The following is a 23,379-nucleotide window of genomic DNA, read 5'->3' on the forward strand; positions in this document are numbered from 1 at the left end:
TAGTATGAGTTCAGTCGAAGTTTAAAGCGCCTCGTACCAATTGCGGAGAAACTACAAGCTTGGACCATTTGATATACTACAGAATAACTTTTAAAGAGGGGAAACTCCGTCGTTTATCACCTATCACCGTGAAAATAGCTGCGATATGTTAGCAATGTTGATAATAAATCGCTATTTTTTCATGTAAGCTATTTTCAACGCGTATTTATAGCTTTATATAAGGCTCGATTCAATACAATAAAATTAAGAATTCATAATTTAAGCAAATTTCAATCAGAAAATAAAAATCATGCAAATGTAGTACAAACCTATTATAGATATATAGCTCATACATATATATATATATGTATACATGAGTGATATAAAACATACAATTGAGGTTAATGACTTGTTTTTTTCATTTCTAAATGATATTAAAATATTCTAAAAATATTCGAATAAGCTATGTGCTGTTTATATGGAAGGAGTTTACTGTAGTTAATATGTATAATCTACATTTGTTATTATTCTGATGTGTAAATACAGTAACCTCAAAAAAACAAATCGTTAAAATTATGTGTAAGTATAATGTAATGAAATGAAATAATTACTTGACAATGTATTAATGTAAACGAACAATAAAAACAATATTTGTCTATATTATACAAATTTTCTTTAATAATGAACTTTGCAGAAATTCGATTATGGATGTATCAGAGGATGCATTAATATGTCGTTTATGTGGTGTTAACCTTGTGGAAGGAAAATGCAAAGATATTTTTGAAGAATCAGCTGACTTACTACATAAAATGAAAGAAATTCTACCAATTTCAGTACGTTAAAATACTTAGTATAAATAAAAGTATCAGTTATTTTCTACAATTTAGAATTTTCATTTGATAAAAAAGCAACTATGAAATTGATATATTTCAAACTTCTGTTTGTTTTAAATAAGAAGATACTTTAAAAATTAGGTAGTCATTAGTAACTCTTACAAAAGACTTAAAAGATTAATATTATTTTAAATGGCTGTTCCAGATATCTATAGACGATAGTGGTTCAAAACGCATATGCTTGCCATGTTATGACAAAATTATTCTCTGCTACAAATTTATTCAAGATGTAGCAGAGCATTCTAAAACATTAGAAAACGCATCGCAAATGAAATCCTTTTTTGATTTGTCCAGAGAAGTAACAAATTTTTCGAAACTTCATAGTGATGCTGTATATACATGTCCAAATTGTAATGTAGATTTAATGATTTTATTAGTCAGTAATCCACAAGACTGTGATTATACCTTCCAAATCTCATTAGCTATGGTAAATCATTCTGAAAAGAATCATATTGTAAAAGAAAAGAATATACAAGTACATAAAAATGTAATAATTTTCAATGATGTTAAAAAGAATAATATACATACAAAAGATGAGTATAAGGCAACAAACTCAGAAGATATTGAAAATATACAAAATCAAGTGAGTCTTGCATCACCTATATTAGAAGAAGCAGAAGAAGATATAAATTATGTTAACGTATTATCTAGCAAGGAAAATTTAGAAACTGTACAACAAAAAAAGATAAAAAGAAAACTTGGTAATTTAAATTTTTATGATAATTCTATTAGCCGATTAAAAGTACCAAAGTTAGAAGAAATATCATATGCATCCAATGAGAATTTATTGACCTGTGATTATGATTCTCCAGATCCATTAATAAAAGTGGAACCTGAATGCAATAATATTTGTTGGTTAGACAGCGAAATTGACTGTAAGAGTGAAAAAGATATGGTTGAATCACAAGATACAGTATCTGAAAAGGATAAACGAGAAGAAAACGATATATATAAAGGTTGCTTGAAGTATGTATGTGAACTATGCGGAACACGTTATCTTTCACATTTAAAATATGAGTTTCATATAGAAAGACACAAATTAGATAAAATACATAAGTATGAATGTACAGTATGTAACAAAGAAGCAAGTAGTGAAAATTTATTGTGGGATCATTATTTTCATACGCATAAAAGTTTACAACGTTTTATTTGCACAGAATGTGGGAAATTATTTGCAAAACGATCCAGATTAAATAGTCATCAGAAGGATTACAACCATTCTGGTATAAAACAGGTACAAGTTGGTACTAGCGGTGGTACTATTAGCACAGATGTTATAGAAGAGGCTATAGCAATATCAAAAGCAGACAAGATTTCTGTAAACTGCAATCTCTGTGGAAAATTAATTTCAAACTTAGATCCAGATGCTATTAACGACTTAGTTACATGTGTTACTTGTGAAGATTCTACACTTTCTTTAATGGTAGATGGAAATGAGACAAAAGTAATCTCTCCTCGGCAGTATCATTGTTCTAAATGTCCTAAGCATTTTGTACGAAGAGAAAGACTAGAATTTCACGAAATGAGACATAGCGAAAATATGAATGAGTTCATTTGTAGTACGTGCGGAAAAGATTTTAGAGCAGAAAATTCATTATATGAACATTATCTTTTTGTTCACAAAGGTGCAAGACCTCACATCTGTGAATTATGTGGTAAATCGTTTCAGTTGAAGGCTAGATTAAAAGAACACCACCGTATTCATACAGGTGAAAGACCATATCAATGCGACATCTGTGGTCAACGATGTAGAACAACAAATGCTCTAAAACTTCATAGAAAAATTCACTTTTCCAATAATAGGTATACCTGTAATGTATGTAATAAATCGTTTAGTAAGAAACAAAATATGAATGAACATTTAGAAAAACATTGGAAAAACGATAAGAATGTAACATTACCGCAATTATTTACGTGTCCTATTTGCTTAGAAAACTTTCCTACATATCGTATGCTAAAGTATCATATGATAGACGTTCATGAAATAGATAACCAGGATCCAATTTTGACTAAGCAAAAGCCTTGGTACGAATGCGTAGAATGTCATGAAAAGTTTAAACATCAAATGTCTTTAAAGGCTCATAAAGAGAGAGTACATGAAGGAAGAATAGATCCTCTCTATCAGTGCGATGTCTGCAACGCTACTTATAGAGTTAAACAACTTTTAGTAAACCACATTAAAAGTAAACATAACGGCGAAAGACGTTATAAGTGCGCACAATGTGAAAAGGGATTTAATGATACTAAATCCTTATACAATCATGTATTATTGCATACAGGTAAAAAACCGTTTGCTTGCGAATATTGCAATATGAGTTTCCGAAGGAAAGATTCTAGAGATCATCATCGCCGAAAACATACAGGTGAACAACCATATCAATGTCCAGACTGTGGTGAATCATTTTCTACTTACAACAATCGATCTAAACATCGAAAACGTGAACATGGAGAAAGAGATCCTGAGTGTCCTGAATGTGGGGAGACGTGTAACAATAAACAAGAAATTAGAATTCATTTAAACAAACATCTTGGAGAAAAATTAAAGAAATTGCAAAACATACAATCTGAAGAGATGTAACTTAAAATCTACACTTTAAACTACATTTATGCACTGGTTAAATAAAATTTGATCAGGAATTACTCATCAAATTTATTATTGTAATACAAGTTATAATTAAACCCAAGCAATCAAGCTCCCACTGTAAATCAAGAACAATTTTGCCATAATACATTCTTCTTAAACAAATTGAATTTTCATTAATTAAAAGTTTGGTATGTCTATAAATATCCATTAATGGTACTTAAAAACTTCAAAAAAGTTGAAGCAAGTTAACTTGAAGTTACAGTATTTTAAACTATTATACTAGTTTATTTTACAAGGTTCATATCCCAGATACAGTAATATTTTTGTATTCCTTTATTACTATACTTAATGCAAAGTTATTTTTGGAGGTATAAGAAACTATAAAACAAAATTAATTCATCTATATACAGGATTGGCAAAATAAAATATTGTAAGTCATGTTTATGTTCCTTTTGATTTACATAATTGTAATGATTTCTAAAATTACATTTAATATTAAGTAACTGTATTTAGAATATAAAAATAAGCACTCTAAGCAAGTACATACGTTTACAATGTTTTTCTACTAAAGTAGATAGTGTATCATACAATGGAGAATTATATAATTTGTTAAATATGTGTGCTAGTACTGTAATTTTTTTTTACTATATTGTATAGAAAATATACATAATTCTGAAATGTAAAAATTGTTGAAAAGAATTTGTAATAAAAACAAGTACTTATATATTCTTTAATTCGTTTATCATACATTTCTCAGTAATGTTTATTATTTTTAGTTTTTCTCAAATATCATTTTTTTATAATTCAATTTATTAAGCTTGGCATATTTGAATTTTGCATCAACATTTAAATTCTTATATTCGTATTACTGATATTAAAATGTTTCTCAAGTTTAAAACCTAAATTAATTTAATTGTTTCATCCTAACGTAATAAAAAAGTAGTATATACGTCAATAGTTAAAGAGGGTTTTGTGCGGGTGGTTGTCATGTGTACATATCGTCACGGTACACGTGCAACCGGGACAAATGTCAAAATTTAAATGGTTGCGCCTCAACGTCCGACGCGGCGCTGTTTCGCAAAAATCAGGTGGTCGCATTTACCAGCTGTGTATCGCTACGTTGTATTCGCAATTACGCATCATGGACATCCAATTTTTTACTATAGGGGAGTTAATATCGTCGATAAACTTACGGGAATTGTACTTAGTACCTTTTCACAGTTTTTAAAATCTTTAAGAAGTTTCGGATTTTTCGAAAAATCAACAAAAATAACACATGGAGGAACTACTTTTGCGCGGAGTAATATCGGAAAACGTTCGAGCAAGTCAATATTCATTTCGCTCTTCTACGATAACAATGTATTTTTTTACTTGGGAAACAAGGTTAAATGAAAGTACACGAATTTTCGAACATCTTCGAAATGAAATTTCTTGAAACTTTAGGTTTCTTAAATAGTTATTCGCTTAAGTAATTTTTGCGGAGGAATAAGGTCGTGCTGCGAACGTAGAGACGCAAGCCGGTTCCGTTCATTGGCTGAAGGAAGCGAGCGATTCACATGTACGCGACACAACCGCTTTTCCGTAAATACATATTCACTAATACAACGTACGATTTTCGTACAGGATTCAGGACTGTAGTTATTACTTACGATACCCTGCAAACAATCTCAAAACCTGCATTCTTCGAAATTTTATACTTTAGGTTTAATTTTAAATAGCTACTTTTGTACAAAATAATTTTGTACAAGATAAGGGCAACGTTTTAATAACAGAAATCTTGTGTTAGAACTCTTCGTTAATCGAATGCCCTTAAATTTTCGTGAAAACACATGAACAAAGATATCATTGTAACAATAACAAATGAAATACTAACATTTATATATTATTTTATTGTTGCACGTATTATGATGGTGAATTTCAACACTGTCTCGTGAATTATTTCTCATAACAAAAAATGATAATGTACCATGTATAAAACGGTGAGAACAGATGGAAAAGCATCGAGAAGAATGCTTTTCGATTTCGACGATATGAACATCGTTGAAATTCATGTTTAGCTGGAGTATATCTTTTTATTGGTAAGGGTAAAACGACAGGTCTGCTACTGATATAGTTGAGAACAATTCGAGATAAGTGAGTACGATCCTGGTTACTCGGTGTAAGTTGGGGTGAAGGGAGAGGCAGGTCGCGCATACACACACAGCATAGTTGCCAGATTTGCCGCACTTTGCACGCATGCGTGTTGAAAATGGTATCAGTAAAGTGTGTGATCGAGCAAAAAACGGGTATCACACGAGCCCTATTTAATTTTAATAGGGAATTATTTAAAAGATTTGAAAGATGAACAAAAGAGTTATAAAAGGGGAAAGATGTTAAAATAATTGTTAAAACAAAGTGTCAGTGTGGCATAACTTGACATGTAACTTTTTTAAGGCTTGCTAAACATTACACATTCGTGTATTTACGATGTGTGTATATGCATACGCGTTTAATGTTGGCATTAAATTACCCTTGTACCTCGATATAAGAATGACTTCAAATGGAAACATGTAAAGGTCAATATTATTGTATGTGGCTTGTCAGCTACGATATTATAGTATCGAAAATATATTATCCATTTTAAAGGAACGTAAATGACGTTGAAATTTTGGAAATAATAATCTTCGAATGTTAACGGAATCTTTCGTTTCGTATGGTTTAATAATGCAACACACCTATGCTTGATTTGCCCGCTGGTTGGGGCTCAATGAACTCGTGCGCCCATAACGCTTGCTGTACTTATACGCCGCTGTCCTCGGTCACGCATGCGCGAAACTTGCGCCAAATCTGGCAACAATGGGTCGCGCATTCACACGCACACACCGACGCAGTACGTAGAGCGAATTCACTCGCCGGCTCTCAACAAGAACGCGTCGACATATACACTGTGCTTTGAACGTACCGAGGTGATATATCTGTTATTTATCCTACGGTCGAAGGCGAGTGAATCGTGAAAATGGCCGGGGAAAAGCGTACCCAGGATCAAGAGGAAACCTTGCTCTCGGAAACGGTGATCTTGGTTGACATCGAAGGCACAACGACGAGCATAAGCTTCGTGAAGGTAACAAAGACCCATGGCCGTGAGGCCAGAACGCGCCCTACGGTTCTCGCATTTCACCGGTTTTCCGTCGCATTCTCTGACAGTACCCAATGATTCGAATTTTTCACACGTGAACATTGATGGGCAGTAATTTATCAACGATACGGGATACTTTCCTAATCGAGGAAAAATTCGTGAATAATGCTTTCGCGCGTGTTGTATGCGGCAGTTTCCCAGTGCTATGCCGGCTGAGAATCCAGTTCAGTTTCAGGTTCCCTATCCGTGAGACAGCGAGTTTCATGGAAGGTATAACTTGCCGTTTAGTCGAGTAGAAATATTCTTGTATTGTGTCAAACTTCGTTTTTGACGTTGAGATATTTTGTAGATGTTTACTTGAGCCTTTTTTTCTCTCGTTTCTTCGTTTTCGTTTTTTTTCCTCGTAAATTCATAAATGTTGTTCAGGACGTTGCAGTGAAAACAAACTGTGCGTGTGCCTCTCGTTCGAATATATCGGTTATTTATCGGCCCGTCAAATATTGGCCGCGAGCCATCATTTTGTAACCCTCTATCTGTGTACGATTTTTCAAAATAACGGAAACTGTAACGGCGCATCGCACGATTAATTCGATCCGTGAAGAACTTGCCACATTTACGTGTACCACCTTCCTTTCAGGACACACTTTTTCCTTATGTACGAGAGAACTTAAAGAAATATATCGAAACTAAATGGGATGATGAGGAGTTCAAGCAAGACTATGAAAAATTGAAAGAACAGGTAAACATTGCAAGTAAAGTTTCGAAATGTGACTTTGGCAGATCTTACATGAAAAATAATGTTCGGTTTTTTGTTTATTTATTTATTTATTATTATTATTATTATTAAAACGGATTATTAGAAACAGAAGAAAGAATTATAGCATTTGAAGTAATATTGATTGTTTATAGAAATATATGTATACATACACATTGTGTTGTTTTAAAAAGTTTACAAAATTTATTGTCAATCAGAAATACAGTACTATACAATTAAATAAATTTAACATTATGGTTTTTAATAGTGAGTCTTAGAAGGTAGCCAATAGCATGACAGAAAAGGGGCAGCTGGTGGTTTTACCTGTTAGAGATTGACCTGAGCACATTCTTTGTCCCAAAAATTGACTACCCTAGTCTATACATCTTGGATACCTAAAATTTTGATCAAATATATTACTGAAAATATATTGCAAATATGATTTATGCCTTCTTTTGAAATATAAGAAATTATTTAATTTGTACTTATTATCATTGTATCTATTTGATTTACTATTATAAACTTTGCTAACATTTTCTTAAATTTGTATAAGAACCTCATGTTTTTGTAAGATGTTTTATATGAACTTCATGTTTGGAAATTTGGTAAATCATTAATTGTTTGTAAAGGTCTTAAGCATGTTATGAGCTAAACAATGATAAATTTATTAATTTACCGAAAGAAATTAACAGTTACATGAACATAAATATAAAACATTGTATTTTGAAAACATAACAAATCAGTTTTTGTATATTTGAAGTAACTATATTTTAATAAATTGTTCAGTATATTAATACTATTAAGTAATTGTTTACTGTTTACAATATCTTTTGTAATTAAAATAAATTTTCATGCAAGTGATAGTGTCGATCCAAGCAGAGAATTTTTGATACCACTAATTTTTATAAATTCATTTATAATCAATCAATATCCTTATCTCAGGCAAAGAAAGATGAAGAAGAAAAAGTTGAAGGGTTTGTACCTATGGTTGGTTCTAACACAGAAGAGCAGAAAGAGTCACTTATGAAAAATGTATTATGGCAAATGGATTGTGATCGTAAAACTGGTGCATTGAAACAGTTACAAGGACATATGTGGCGTGAAGCTTACAATTCTAAAGCAGTTAAAGCACAGTGAGTTTCCTACAATTTTTTTAAATTAAAATATACTAACAAATATATTTAAGATCCATTAATAGTAAATACAATAGAGTAGTTGTAACAATATATCTTTAAGTGTGCTATAAATACTTTTTAACATACTCTTTTATTCTGAAGTGGGAAACCTGTAGCTTAAAGACTGCATACAGCCTTTCATGGTGTATGGTTAGGCCTTGTAGCATATTTTGTCTGTTATGTGGATCCTTAATTTTGAAATTATACTTTTTCAAACAGTGTCCATTTCAATTGATTACTACTAGAAAAATCGTTATTTTTAAAGTACAATGTTGACAGCTTTTATTAATCTATCCATTATTCTATATTTGGTATGCCATCCTTTTTCTTGTTTGGTCCATAGTCAAAACATACATAAGTTTAGACTAAAATATTGTTTGTTTGTATATATTTAGATCGTTTTTTTTTTTAAATTTGGACAATTGACTGTATGCAAAGTATGTGGCCTTATGAAAAATCTGTGAAATGACATGTGGCCTTCTACTGCCGAATTGTTTCCCACCTCTGCTTTAACTTATTAATATAAACTAAAAATTTATTAACATCAGGTTGTAATGGGATATTGTAAACAATAATTTGAAAATAAATAAATAATTAATGTAAATGTGTGATATATGCGCCATGTATATATCATTATCACATGTAGCGAGGTGAATATGTTGCGTAAGGGCTCACTTCAGTCTGATATATATGTACTATTACAATTACATGAACAATTATAATGTAACAAACAATTAAGAATGTATGAAAAAGTAACAAACAAATTATTTATGTAGCGTTTACGAAGATGTGCCGAAAGCATTAGAATCATGGACAAACAACGGTAGAAAAGTCTATGTTTATTCGAGTGGTAGCGTCGAAGCACAAAAACTTCTGTTTGGACATTCTGTGCATGGCGATTTACTTAAGGTATTTGATTTAAAAAATTGATAAGTATACACAATACAAATGATTCTTTGCTTTTATAACTAAGTACATACTAGATAGACTATTTGTTTAACTTTGTTTGAAAATACGAGCAGTCTTCTTGACTGCGGTTTTTCGATGATCGTTCGGAAAATCGTTCGATTATTCATCGTTATTTACAGCAACTTATTCGTTGCTATATATGTTATTTCACAATTTATATAACGTGTAATAATATATTATTACTTTAGTATTTCAGTGGTTATTTTGATACTGAAGTAGGCTCGAAGCAGGAATCGAGTAGTTATAAAACTATATCGAATAAAATTGGAGCAGACCCATCCAGTATACTCTTCCTTACTGATACTGTTAAAGGTTAGCAAATGCTTCTTAATATTAAAAATAGATATTCAAGTTAATACCGCTATTATTTGTTTTTCTAATAGAAGCTGCAGCTGCTAAAGAAACAGGCTTATCAACCGTCATACTACTACGCGAAGGTAATGTTGCTCTTTCAGATGAAGAAAGAGTAACTTTTACAACCATTAAGTCATTCCTAGACTTAACATTTCAAACTTCAACGAAGCGACAAAAGTTAGAAGCAACGGAAACGCAAGAAAATGTAACTAAGGCTGCGCCTGATGTTTGTGAACCGATGGATACTTCCGAAGATGTTGAAATGAAAGATGTCAGTGAGAAAAAGGATGAGAAGGTGGAAGCGAAGGAAGCCGTCGAAGTAGAAACAAAAGAATGTGTTAAAGAAGCAAAGTCGCAGAAAGAAACTAAAAAGTCAGATACGAAAACGGAAGAACCTATGATTATCGATGCAAAAGATACACCAAACACTGAAAAGGTAACGGAAAATGTAGCAACAGCTAAAGTAGACCAACTATCAGAGGTGAGTACAAAAGCAGGCAATTGTGAAAATGTACCCGTCGTGAATAAAAATGCCGAATCAACATCAGTACCTTCAAAGAGTGATGCGGATAAGCCCGTAGAGCCTGAAAAAGTAGGTAAACTTGTGAATGCAGTAGAAAAAATCGTTGAACCAACATCTGTAGAGGCGACTCCTGCTACTGATGCCGCAGACGTTGCGGCATGCGAGCCTAAAGTTAAGTATGAACAAGTTTCTATTACAGAGAGTAAGACTGATGAAGCCACAAATGTCGCGAAAGAAACAAAACCCGAAGCCAGTAAAGTGTCAGATGTAAAAACTAACGAAAATCCAACAGAAGAAAAGGGCAGTAGTAGCAGCAGTGTAGAAGAGAAGCTAGAAGTAAGCACTTGTAAAACCGAAAAAGAAGCGAAAGAGGAGTCGCTGTCCAGTGCCAAGTCCGCTGACAAAATTACAACTAATCCTAGTGTAACAGAAACCGAGAAATCAGGAACCGAGGTATCTTCGGCGAAACCTGCACAAGAATCTACGAAGATAGAGGAGAAACCCACAGAAAATGGTGATGTTTCATTAACAAATGCAGAAAAAGTAACCGCGCCAACGATAACGGAATCAGAAGCTACTAGTAACAAAGCGGAAACAAACGCTGAAATCAAAAATGTAAAGGAAGCAGTCACGGAAAAGAAACCGGAAGTAGAGACAGAATCTGTTAATGAAAAGTCTCCCAAAGCGAAAGAAGCAGAAGAAACAGCAGTGCCTGTGAAAGATGCCGAGAAAAATGAAGTTAGTACCGATGCATCAAAAGAAGAATCGACAGAGAAATCAGTGAAAGAAGAAACTGTAGTGGGCGAAGTGAAAGAAACAAATGCAACAGTGGATTCCGAAAAGAAAAAATTAAACGGTACAACACAAAATGGAGATACAGATGCGCCAGTGACGGATGATAAGTTGCACAGAAACGGACTGAATGAGGGATCATCAAATGAAAACGTTAATTCGTCAACAAGCGAAAGCACGTCGGCGCAGAATGGCGAACCAGAGAGTTCCTCAGAGGCTAACTCAGAATCTATAAAAGTCAAAAAAGTCGTTGATTCTACAGTAGCCGATGGTGCCGGCGAACCCGACGTTGTTCCCCCTGTAGTTGTAGCTGCGACGTCTTAATCTTGTTCTGATACATTTTAAGAAGTCCTTCATACATAACCCCAACCCACAATACTTATCCGCAGGTATAAACTGAAAAGTTGGCTCCCTACACCTTACATAAATCGTACGACGTTAAAGATGTAATACGTTAATTTAAGATGCAGTTCATAGGATTTCTGTTTCTTCAACAAATGCGAAGGGAAACGATAATACGACATGCACAGTATGTTTCAGATTCGATTATCTTTTAAACGTCATAACTCGATGTATTATGCTTGTTAATTGTGCTCAGTAGAACGTCGTAAGAAGATCGGAAAACTTTTGTCTCCTATTTTACATTGCTTAACTTATTTTTTTGTGTATTAGTCAGTTTTCCTTTTCTTTATTTTTCTCATTTTTTACTTCATTCGTATTATTAAACGTTAGTTTTTATAAGTGACATTATGCATTTATCAGTACGAACTGACTAAAGATAATCGAACATGTCAATATGCTGTAGTTGGTTTATAAGTATTTTTCACTTGACTTTTTTCTTTTTTTATTGCATTTTATGTGTATTAAGATCTTTTTTTATACTGCCTAAACGGAATGTTACGGTATGAAAACTCATAGGATAGGAAATTCATCATAGTTGGAGTATGCTAAAATACCGCATATACCCTGTGCCAAATGAATTAAATCGTCAGTTTGAAGGTTTTTGTATGATTATACGTACAACGTTGAAGGATCTGGTCGCTATTTTAGTTTCTTGGAACAATCAGGAAACTTTGAGACTATATATGATTTTAAGACTGAATTGGTAATGCCTCGAACAGTCGCTGGCTTTAGACTACACAGTATAATTTTTGCATACTCTTGTGTACTTAATTTTATAAATTCATAACACAGTGATCTTCGAATCATAGATCTGAATCCGAAATAATTAAGCTGTGTCTTACATTGAACTTTATTTGTCTATCTTAGGTATACTTTTTCGCGTCCTAAAAGAAGGCACACGTACTACTTATTATGATGTGTCAGACATCGTATTCCTATTTTCTTTTGCGACTTTATTTATCAAAATGTATACTTTTAGTTTAGAACACTTGAAACGATGTTGGCCTATACGCATTATGTGTTTCGATTTTTCCCCCCCCAATGTATCGTAATTAACATTCGTCGATTTTAAGTCGTTTTCGAACAATTGAAAATACTACGTTGCATTTATGTGTCTTTCGAAACCCATATTTGTATTGTCAGATACAGGACTTACACGAATATTATACGTATACAGTATACTATTAGTTATATAAAATTTAATTTTTCGCCGCCTGATAGTATGTAATATTGAACAAATTGATTACGAGGAAGAAGCGCATCGACTTTTGAATTTACTCTTTTTTTTTTCATTCCTGCGAACTAACGTCAAAACTTATTATATAAATAGCCATTTTTTGAAGTAGTGGTGATCGATGTTTCTTAGGATTCGTAAATTATTCTCCGAATTTGACAAGGACTCGTTTATTTATTTATTATCCATTCCTCCAAAATTGACTGTGATTTAACGATATTAATAGACATAGGGAACCTTAAAATGATTCATTATTATTCACGTATAGTAATTCCTTTGGCAGGTTATCGTATTAATGGTATTATTATTTTTATTGAAATTAATATGCATCCTGTCTGATTCAAGTCACTGTGAAAGACTGTTGGCAGTATAGACTGTAAGCGAAACAAAAGTTTCCACAATTTTTCTTCTGTTTGATTTTTCGATCGTATTTTGCCGGCGACTCATGCTAGGGATATTCAACGATCCGTAAAATGCATAAATGAGATAAACGAAGTGCGACGTCAGCGTGTTCTAGACTTGTTATCTATAAGTACATGTATAGTCAGTAACGATTATATTGTGAGACTTTTAACGAATCCATATTTTACAGGACACTTGACAGACCTCGCATTTATTTATAAGGTGTCCTTTCGTCGATGAAAACGTTTTTTAATACACGGATCAGTTTTTGGCGTTGCGCAACCCGTTATCACGAACGGTGGAAGGAAGGAAAATGTAAACGTGATTTTTTATTCACGACCCGAAACGGAAGTCGAATCTTGTATGCTTGATTCCTCTTTTAAGACGAAAGACCCGGAGGTGATCATAGGTGTAAGACCAGTAACCGATTCTATTTCGATACACATCTTTATGTCAGGTGCATAAGAAGATTTCAGATTGATATCGTAAATTTAATATACGGTTGCAAATTCATTGTAACATCGGTAACACATGTGTGCCGCGAGATATGCTCAAATACTAAAAGATGCATGCAATTTTGTCAAAATTTTTGATGGGACAACCTCTGTTACCGATGATCCCGCAAGAAATACGATGTTAACAGACTCGAAGTATAAACGACTGTAAACTGCCGACCTTTTGCCATAATGAATTTCTTACTAGTTTTTCTTTTTTCTTTTGATAATATCTCGAATTTTGATATTCTGTCTACCAATCGCATTGCAAATGCGAACCGACTGCCATTGCTACGATTAAATTAAGCATCCGAACGCTAAGTGGCGGTTGTGCACGAAGCTCTTCTCGGCTGACTTTCATGGCATCATCTACAATCATCATCCCATATCATCCATACCAATTGTTGCGTCGATAGTCGGAAGGGTTAAGAGTGCACATCGTCAATTCGCGTCGTTCCTATAATTCTCATCTCCTAAATGCTCAATGTCAGCAGAGGAACCTATATAGTTTTTCTTTCAAACGTACGCAGTCGCTTAATTATTAATAATAGTGTGGTTAATGTTCTAAGTTTAGGATGACTTAACTCTTTGTGGTTTAGTTATTATCCTATTTTTGTTTGTTATCTGTAATATTAAAAATTTAAGTATAATTTATACGATACCAAAACTTCTGGACTACTTTATAAGTAATAAGAAATGAAATATCAAATTCACCTTGTGTGCTACTTCTCGGAATATAATGGGAATACAATATTATTGGATTTTGATACCGAACCACGAAGTGTTAAATAAAGCTTTTGTAAGGTGACACTTGGATGTTTCGACTGTGACGTGTCAGCTTAAATGATTCAGATCAACATTTGATTACCCGGTGTAATGCGACGAATCTAAGATATCAACGCAATTTTTGTTCTACGTATTTATTAGCGAGTAAAGGTCGCGTGAACGTTTTATACACTGCCTTGTTATTTATTATTTTTGGATGTAACGACAAAATTGACCCGATCGGAATCACCGCCAAATCGTACGTATACGTTGATTAGACGTCGCTTGTGCGTGGCACATTTTATCATTTGAACTATTAGATGTAGGTTTTGTAAGCGAGCTGAAACGTGACATTACTCAAACGTTCGCGCGGCTTGGAAATCAGGCAGCTGTTCAAGTTGTATGCGCAAGACACTCTTCGTCGTCCTTTCAAAATATTAGATACCTAATAAGACGTTTCCAAGTACCGAGGATAGGAGTACTAACAAACAATAGCTTCGTATCGATTAGCGATTATTATTTGTAATTCATTGGCTATTTTATGTAATACGTCAATATAAGCGTAGGAGAGAATGTACGGACTTAATTGATACGTTTTAACGATAACCTTTGACGGTGGAATCTTTCACGTGGGCTGTTCTTTTAACGAGACTGCTCCGTCGCTTTTTTTCCTCAGCCAAGTATTTTAATTTCTCTCTTACTTTTTTTTTTTGTTACGAGACAGTTGTAGTTACTATTATCACTTTTCAGTGCTCTAAACGATTAATGCGTGTATGTGTGTATGTATGTGTGTTACACGGCGAAGGCAGAAAATGAATTTTATTTCATATTGCATCAAGTTCAGCAATCATTGGATATATCTTTATACATTTATCGGGCAATATTAACAAATTCGCAAATGGTGTGCACTGTACAGAATAAACTGACAATTCTGTTCTCTCTAAACTCTTGACTGCATTCGTAGAGCAAAATAAATGAATTTTGCAACTAGACTCGGAGCGTTTCGCCTTTTTTTATTTCATAGTTCCTCGTTGTCTTGTATACCGGGACGCGTTCGATTCTTGTTTTCTTTCGGAGAGAGAGACAGAGAGTATCCATGAAATTAAAGAAAAGTGTCCAGCGTGCTCAGCCATTACTTCATACTGTAAATTTTGTTTAGGTGTATATATCGTGGTATTACATTATAACGAAGTAAGAAACGATTAGCGTCCGTAATTTAGAATTAAAGAAACGATATAAATATGATTAAAGTGTATCGATGTACGTGATTGAAAACTTAATCTGCTCTGGTATATTGTTTCCTCGAATTGGTTCATGCTACTCTTGTCCTCAGCTAGTCGATAACGTTAGGTGCAACAGAATTTTCGCTCCTTCCCCCCCCTGCTACCACGTACCGATCGATCCCTGAGTGCTAGTCATTCTACTGCGCGCACTGAAGCATCAATTTCTCGAGCAGCCAATTCATTAGAACGAGATGTAAAAATCTACGTCTCTCGGATGACAATTTCCGTTGAAGCAATAATATTAAGCCCGGATAAACAATTTTTTTTTTTTCGACGTAATGTTAAGAACAAGATGTATCGAATATTTGGTACTTGAAATACATATTGTTCAAATGTGTGCGAGACATTTGCTTTCTTTTTCAACGACGGATCACCTATACGTAGCTTTCAATTGGTCGAAGCAAAATTTCATCGTAGCTTTTAAGAGAAAAATTAATGAAAACCTCGATCTTTGAGACAAACGACAGAATTCAATAGATTAGAATCGAGGAATAAGTTCCTTTGAATTTTTCTCTAGACGCTAACAAAATATAAATACAATACGTTTTTAAGAAATATTTTGTGTATAATGTTTGGTACTCGCTGTGTTTGGTAAACCGTGACGAATGTCAATACAATACTTAGGATTTAGGGCAATCTAATTTTGATCTATGAATGCATGAATCGCGCGAAGGAACGTTGGATCGAAACAGTTGAACGTATAGTGATTGAAAAAGCTCAATAATTTGCGTATCTATTGAGAGATACACGTTGTTGAATGCGTTTTGTATTTTTATTTGTGTTGAGAGAATACCACGTTTCTTTAAAAAACGTAAATAACCTTGAGATGTCCTTGAACGGCTTCTACCTACCAATTTGACTGTGAAATTTGAATAACCTTTGCAACGTTTTACAATCGCCATATATTCAGCTCATTCGATGCAACGTGATCTTTGCGCGCGCGCGCCTGTATGTTTATGTGTGCGAGAGAGTTGAGAATGAGTTAGTGAATGCAGTATACACGTCTATATCTACATTTTCGAAGGATCAATAAAAATTGATTTACTTTTATCGTTAAAGAATAATGATAATTGCTTGTTTAGTATTTTTAACTTTGTAATTCTATGTGCAATATAACATACATATTCTTTTCAATCCGTCTGTGGTCATTTTGTCATATAGTTCGTAAAAACTCGATTTAACGAGTCTTAATTTAATGCACAACATTCTCCTATGTAGTTATATTTCTAAGTTATACGTAGTTTGATTCTTTTCCGTGTTATTTTAAAATAGTGGAACTCCTCTGATACTGTCACCTTAACCTGTACCAAAGAACCTGAGCGAATGTCACGCGATGGAATTCAGATTTAATAGTCAAAATCTTGGAAAACGATTGTTTCTTTGACTAGAACTTTGTATCACGTAGACTAAAGAATAATAGTGTTATCATCATAAATCGGTAAAAGGATAGGTTTTTTTACTACCTTAAAATCAAATTGCATTTTATTTCATATAGACGCTATTCCATGGCTACTTAGATATAACATTTGGATTTATTGTATACCTCTTTCTCACTATTTGTCCGTTTACATTCTGGTTTTACTGCACCTCAGAAAAGGACGTTCTCCTATATACAATTAAAGGCTGCTAACGTTTAAACTTTCTCTTAGAGAACCAAGACTCGTTTTCGTAGGAATAGAAAGAAAAAAAGCGTTGTTTCATAGTCGCTTTAGTTTGAAAGCTTTTACTGCACGCGATTCAGCACCATGTGATGTGGTGTGAGCAAGTATGAGGTCTTTCACCGGTACGGAAAGTTCATGTACCTAGCCTTAACTGTCTATTCATTATAAAGCTCTTTTCGCATATGCTACAAAAAAAATATAAGCTCTTTTTTCACTGCTGCAATTTGCCAGATGATATCTCGGTATTAGCGGAGATTTAGTTAAGTTAATTCTAATCTTTCTTGTGTATCGTAATTTTTTCCCCCCCGTGCACTTTTTTTATGGCGAAGTATGCCCTTCTATGTTAATCTGTATTTCCATGTCATTAGAGTTTGCATGGCACAAATCATGGCGCATGGTCGACAGAATCTAGGAATCACGAATCGGGTGCTTTGAATAAGGTTTTATTATGTATTACAGTATCTTTATGTTTATACGTTATTAAAAATTATTGGACTTAAACATGCTTTCGTATTTATGTGTTTAGTTGCAGCGATGGAGGTGAAATTTAGTTCGAAATATTTGCAAGTAAGTTTGACTAGACGAATGTTAACCATAAAGATGCTGAACTTTAGTTAAATTATAATTATAATACTTTTTTAAATATACTCACAACAAATAAGACGGAGTTGTCAGTTTGAATTTTTTAAACAATAGAAATGACAAGCAATAACGGTTTGAATAAATAATAAAATATTTGTGGAATATGTACCTCGTTACGTAGATATGTTGCGTGAAACATATCGACAACTAAACTAATTAATATGTTTATGTTTATTTTAATTTCAGTTCGTTAGTATATTTATGTAATTATTTTCTTGATTGATTAAGAAATCATGGAAAACATTTGCTAATTGTATTTATAATAAATTTTCTGTATTGTGTCTTCTTATCTGTTAGTACAATAGTTCTACTAATACAATAAGTTATACCAAAGTTATTGTATTTTATTATGTTTTCAGCTAAAATTTATTTTTAGTAAATGTTTGTAAAACATTACTATAAAAGATGAAAAGTTACAAATGTTTTCCATCTGTTGTTTACATGATTACCATGAGAGATTTTTGTACCGACTTTATTTATGTCTACTTACCTTCCGAACTGTTCTGAACTGCATTGTTAGATGGCACTGCTAATACCGTTGCGGTAGCGTTTCGGCAAGTTTGCGAAATAAATTATTGTTTACACTAGCACGCGTTGAATAATCCAGTTTTATAAAGTAAGTCGTGATAATTTCACATTTAATAACGACTCTCATTAAACAGTTGTATAAATTGCTAAGAGTCGTTAGTTGTAATCGGCTGTGGCAGAAGTATAAAGTAATTGATAATGTTAAGCGTGCACATAACCCTCCCTTTGATCTGCACAGTTGAAGAAGTGTGTATTCAAAAGATTACAATGGGATTTATATATGAAAGAATATTATGTCAAACTAGTAAAAATCACAGCATTTATTCAGTTACAAAGGAAAGAACTTTCTAACAGCTATTTGTACTGTAACAACATGCAATTGTATTGTTATGTTTGAATATCATATTGATCGATATCTTATCTAAATATGTAACTATGAATGCCTCGAACATCTAACAGAATTAATACTGTTTACATTTGCTATGTGTTCAAGGGATTTCGATAGAACAACGTTCCTTTTTATGTGTAGTAAAACAATTTTATTTCCATGGTTCAAATTTTGTATTCCTTTTTTTTACACGAACTCGTAGGGCGAAAGCAGTTACAGTGCGCATGCGCTGCCTACCGACTGAAATTCGAACCATGTTCGTAATTAGAGTTTAAACTCTCGTGCAAAATTATATTTACTTTCATTTTCGTAGTTAACGCACTCACTTTTGGCTATTATCAAAAATGTAGTTTCTCTTTATCGAGATGATTGTTTATGATAATATGATATACTTTTGCTTCTGTCCATTAATTTCGTAGAATATCCTACAGCGGCTACATTAAATTTATTTTATGAATATTTTTAAATTTTTTAAACGATTGAAACACACTTTTGGTTAGTAAAAATTAAATATTTTATTGCAAAGTAAGTTATTTTACATCTTTACATGTGTTAAATCACCAATATGTAATTTTTGAGTTTTTATCGAGGTTTTGTACATTATTTACGTTTAATTAGTATATTGGATCTATTTAATGTTAGAATCATTGGGTATTACAGTGTACGTAATTAATACATTTCATTATTGACGTTAATTTTCACATTACATTTTGTTATTAATATATTATATTATCTATATTATAAGTATGCATACTCTGGTATACGTGTTCTTTAATTTACATATGCGGAAGGAAGGAAAAATTAAGTTAGAATAATGAATTAAGCGAGACAATAATTTAATTAGTAAGATTACAAAAACGATACAAAAACGCATTTTTGTATTTATTATTAATTAAAGTAAGCTTAGCAGATTGAAAAACATGTATATAAAATTGAATGTTTAGACCAGTTTTCGTACGTAAAAGTTACACATTGCATTACAACAGATTTAAGTTTCGCGGGCTTTTGTATTTTACTATTTTTATTTGAATTGCGCGCGTATCTAATTTATAATCGTTGAATGTTTCAGTTTGCACCGACGACGAACAATTTAAAAGAGAGAGCCAATTGGCGAGTCCATTTATTACTGTCGCCAGACGATAAATATGCAATGAAGTTCGAAAGGCGGGATTTTTACTTGAAATTTTAAATTTCACCAACTCTAGCGAGTATTGGATCTCTCGTAATTCATCGATGGTAAAGTCTCAAGTGTGAGTATTATTTCAAGTGATAGTTCAGTATAAAATCATACGATAACGTTAAAGTTACGATTATATAGATTATTTTAATTTAATTCTCTATTTATTAAAGTCATATTGAACGGAATTCGAACATCTGAACAAAAAAGCACACGCGTAATTCGATGTTCTTATCCTCGATCGCTGACATAACCTCACTCATTCTTTTGTTCGAGAAGTAAATTTTTGTGCAGAGGGAAATGCATAGACGAGCTCTGGAATGTGATTTGAGATCGAAGTCGAGGTTTATCCCGATGGTCACGCCGTCGGGAAAATTTTGAACAATGTAGCAAGTACTCGCTGGCAACAATATCGCAAAGCTCGAATCGTCGTGCACAACGTCTCGTAAGAGCAGGAGAGCGGAACTCGGCTGTCTTCTTCTATTTGTCGGACTGCGCTCTCATTTGCTGGCTCTTGCGTCCCTCTGCGACTCTCTTCCTCTCTTTTCTCTCTGTCAGAACCTATACACGTGTAATGCCTCCGCCTTCGTCCCACTCGTGAATCGTTCGAGTCCTTCATCTCCTTCTCTCTTACAGGATGAGATCGAGCCACGGACGTAACCGACAGGATTGGACCAGCCTCTGACGTCATTGCGTGGACCGACGTATCTCGTCGACGATTGTCGAAAGCATGCTGTTCTCGCTCCTGTATATCCACGTACAACAATCAGCGGCAAATTCAAATACACGGCAAGTTCCGTCTTACCACGCTATTTTACCTTTAGAATTCCTTGATTAATTCACGACGTTTTCGACAAATTAATTTATCGATCGAACGTTTGCTCGTGGATTCGCGTAGTTTTTCAATGTCAAATCCAAATTTTCTGGTCGGAATTCTGAAGTAGGGAACAGAGAAGGGACGAATTATTAATTTCAGTCATGAACGAGAAATTCTGGCATTTTAAATATGGATTTTCACGGTCTGTATGTTCTTCAGATATATTCTTTGTTTTCGTTTTTCGTGTACCGTCTATTCGGTTGTTTGTATTCTTCGTGTAGCTGGGGGTCACATTGTTGTGAAACTGACGATTCAATTTCATTACTGTTTATTGACAACAGGTTGCGTAGCCGTACATGGTAAATGCTTTATTAGCATATTTTATTATGTAGTTACGTTGATACAGTTGAAAGGAAATTTATTTAGATTAACGAACGTCGTTTCTTTCATACAAGTAAAGGAATTACCCCTTTTAACTGTATAATACGTTATAAAATCACGGTACTTTAGCCGGTAAAGATACTTTGAGTGCTGCCCCAGATACTCCCTATTGAAAAGCCACGCGCAACCGTTCGAAAAGATTTACCCGCCTTCCGAGAATGTAACTCATCGCACGAGTACGGAATTTCTGACAAATCGAAGCAACCCTAACATTCGGATCCATTTCAAAGGCAGGTATTTGTTTCGATTACTTAGAACTGGAATTATTTAGCATCGAGGTCAACAAACGATGACTCTGTGTTCATCATACAGTCATAACCAGTGCATATTACGTTTGGTACAAAGACGTTCTTTTTCTTATACATTAGGAAATTTACAAAATTAACTGGGGAATTGTGTCCATCTTTTGTCAGGTCTTGAAGCATCTTTTGTTGTTTGTTTGGCGTTTATTAAAAAATAAACAGATACCGACTTTAAAGCTGAGTAAGTCTATTAGTCCTAAATATAAAAAATACAAAAATAGGAATATTTACATTACTACATATAATACTTAATAGTAGAAGTCATCTTAGTCTAAGTGTATTTCTTTATACTAGATATGATTTTATTCTAAGTGTAGTAATGTCTGTATATATTTCTATGTTTATTGTATTGTTGGTGTCCTTCTGTGATTCAGAGTGTTGTGTGTATTGTTATTTTGTCTCCTGTTAAATCTGTAATGTTATTTTCTTTTAGGAACTCGGTGATTATCCGGATTGCTGCTAGGTTAGGTTCCTGTAAAAGTTCTTCTGCCTTGAAGGGAGGTGACCATCCACGCCTGTGCAGTTTCTCTGTCACATTGTCTTCCTTTCCTGTGCGTATAGTGGACATGAAGCATCTTTTGCTGTGAAAGGCAGTTCCAAACGATGCGACCTATTGGCGCAGACACTCTATACGGGCAAAGCTAACTCCATCTCGCGGAACTTTCGTAAAGAATTATAGCCGTTGGCATGTTCTTCTTATACGTCTTCTTAAGATGCGCGTGACATCATATTCGTAAGGACATAAGGTCCTCGAAAGAGGACAATGATCGACCTCGCTCAAGATGAATGATATCGAAGTCTGCGTAAGCGACTACGTGCTCCGATGCCGAGAAACATCAGCAAGGGCGCTAGCCGCTGAAAACAGTAGAGGTTAGGTACCCCCAGGACGGTGCGTTCCAGGCAGTAGAGAGAAGAGTACCCGGAGAGAGCACCCGGGACGGGTAGGTAGGTGGATATATACATAGGTAGAGCGTAGAGGCAGACGAGAAGAGACGACCGCTTGAAATCCCTCTCTCCTTCCCGCCTTTCCTGCCTGCTTCTCTCTGCCGCCCGTCCGCCATGCCACTACGAGCGAGCGAACGTACAGCTAGACCGGCGCAGTCCTGTAGCCCATTTGGCATTTCCCCAGCTATAGCGGCGGTCCTGTAGCCCATCGTTGTTATCGTCCCGCAGCTGCATAAAGTCGGCTCTACCTCCCTTTACCCCTTCATCCCTCTCTCGTGCTGTCGACCCACCGCCCGTCCGCTCCCCTCTTCGCTCTGTTTCGCTCACCTCGATCCTCGACGTCAACGTTTCCATCTCTATCTCTCTCGCTCTGTCTCCCCACTCTTCTCGCTCCATCCTTCCTTCTCTTGCAAATTTAGCGACCCGATCGTGTTGCCCTCCTTCATTCCCCCCAGTCGCACCACCGCTTCGACCAATCCCCTTCCTTGTCGCCCCGTGAGCTCTCGTCCGCCGTTCACTTCTCTCTCCCATGAGCTTGCCAGCCTGACGTTCCCCCCTCCGAGCTCCTACCAACACAAGCGTCGCCTTATTCTACATCGGTACCGCTATCTCACACACACATACATTTGTTTGTAGGTATCAGTCCACCACGTTTCTACAGCGACGCAATGGTGGCGCCGCCAACCAGGGACGCCTCGAAACGTTTCCACCCTTCTCTCTCTCTCTCTCTCTCTCTCTCTCTCTCTCTCTCTCTCTCTCT

At 34.5% G+C, this 23,379-nt stretch overlaps 2 protein-coding genes and 2 long non-coding RNA genes across 5 annotated transcripts in view; 3 read left to right on the forward strand and 1 right to left on the reverse strand.

The window, feature by feature from the left end:
* The first annotated feature begins 179 nt into the window (after positions 1-179).
* Positions 180-4,190, forward strand: LOC128879588 (zinc finger protein 665-like). The gene is made up of 3 exons (XM_054128888.1): positions 180-558; positions 674-812; positions 1,018-4,190. The coding sequence occupies exons 2-3, from the start codon at positions 684-686 to the stop codon at positions 3,448-3,450; spliced, it is 2,562 nt and encodes an 853-aa protein (XP_053984863.1). The 5' UTR covers positions 180-558; positions 674-683; the 3' UTR covers positions 3,451-4,190.
* A 2,121-nt stretch (positions 4,191-6,311) lies between these two features.
* On the forward strand, positions 6,312-15,427 carry LOC128879699 (enolase-phosphatase E1). Its single transcript, XM_054129095.1, has 6 exons — positions 6,312-6,556; positions 7,209-7,310; positions 8,268-8,458; positions 9,277-9,409; positions 9,658-9,781; positions 9,853-15,427. Exons 1-6 carry the CDS (start codon positions 6,452-6,454, stop codon positions 11,460-11,462), a joined length of 2,265 nt encoding a protein of 754 aa, XP_053985070.1. The 5' UTR covers positions 6,312-6,451; the 3' UTR covers positions 11,463-15,427.
* Positions 15,428-17,262: 1,835 nt separating this feature from the next.
* The window catches only part of LOC128879712 (uncharacterized), a 67,863-nt gene continuing 61,746 nt past the window's right edge, over positions 17,263-23,379 (forward strand). The window contains exons 1-4 of one of the 2 annotated variants that reach the window (XR_008457682.1): positions 17,263-17,819; positions 17,906-17,946; positions 20,007-20,187; positions 20,751-20,907. This is a non-coding gene — a long non-coding RNA (uncharacterized LOC128879712). Of the gene's footprint in view, positions 17,820-17,905; positions 17,947-19,592; positions 20,188-20,750; positions 20,908-23,379 lie in introns of those variants that run through there. The other variant, XR_008457681.1, reaches the window with a different exon arrangement.
* LOC128879713 (uncharacterized) overlaps positions 22,610-23,379 on the reverse strand; it is a 4,397-nt gene continuing 3,627 nt past the window's right edge. Inside the window, exon 3 of the long non-coding RNA XR_008457683.1 lies at positions 22,610-23,185. This is a non-coding gene — a long non-coding RNA (uncharacterized LOC128879713). The remainder of the gene's footprint in view (positions 23,186-23,379) is intronic.

The sequence above is a fragment of the Hylaeus volcanicus genome, chromosome 7, assembly GCF_026283585.1.
Source record: "Hylaeus volcanicus isolate JK05 chromosome 7, UHH_iyHylVolc1.0_haploid, whole genome shotgun sequence".
NCBI classification, from domain to species: Eukaryota; Metazoa; Arthropoda; class Insecta; order Hymenoptera; family Colletidae; genus Hylaeus; species Hylaeus volcanicus.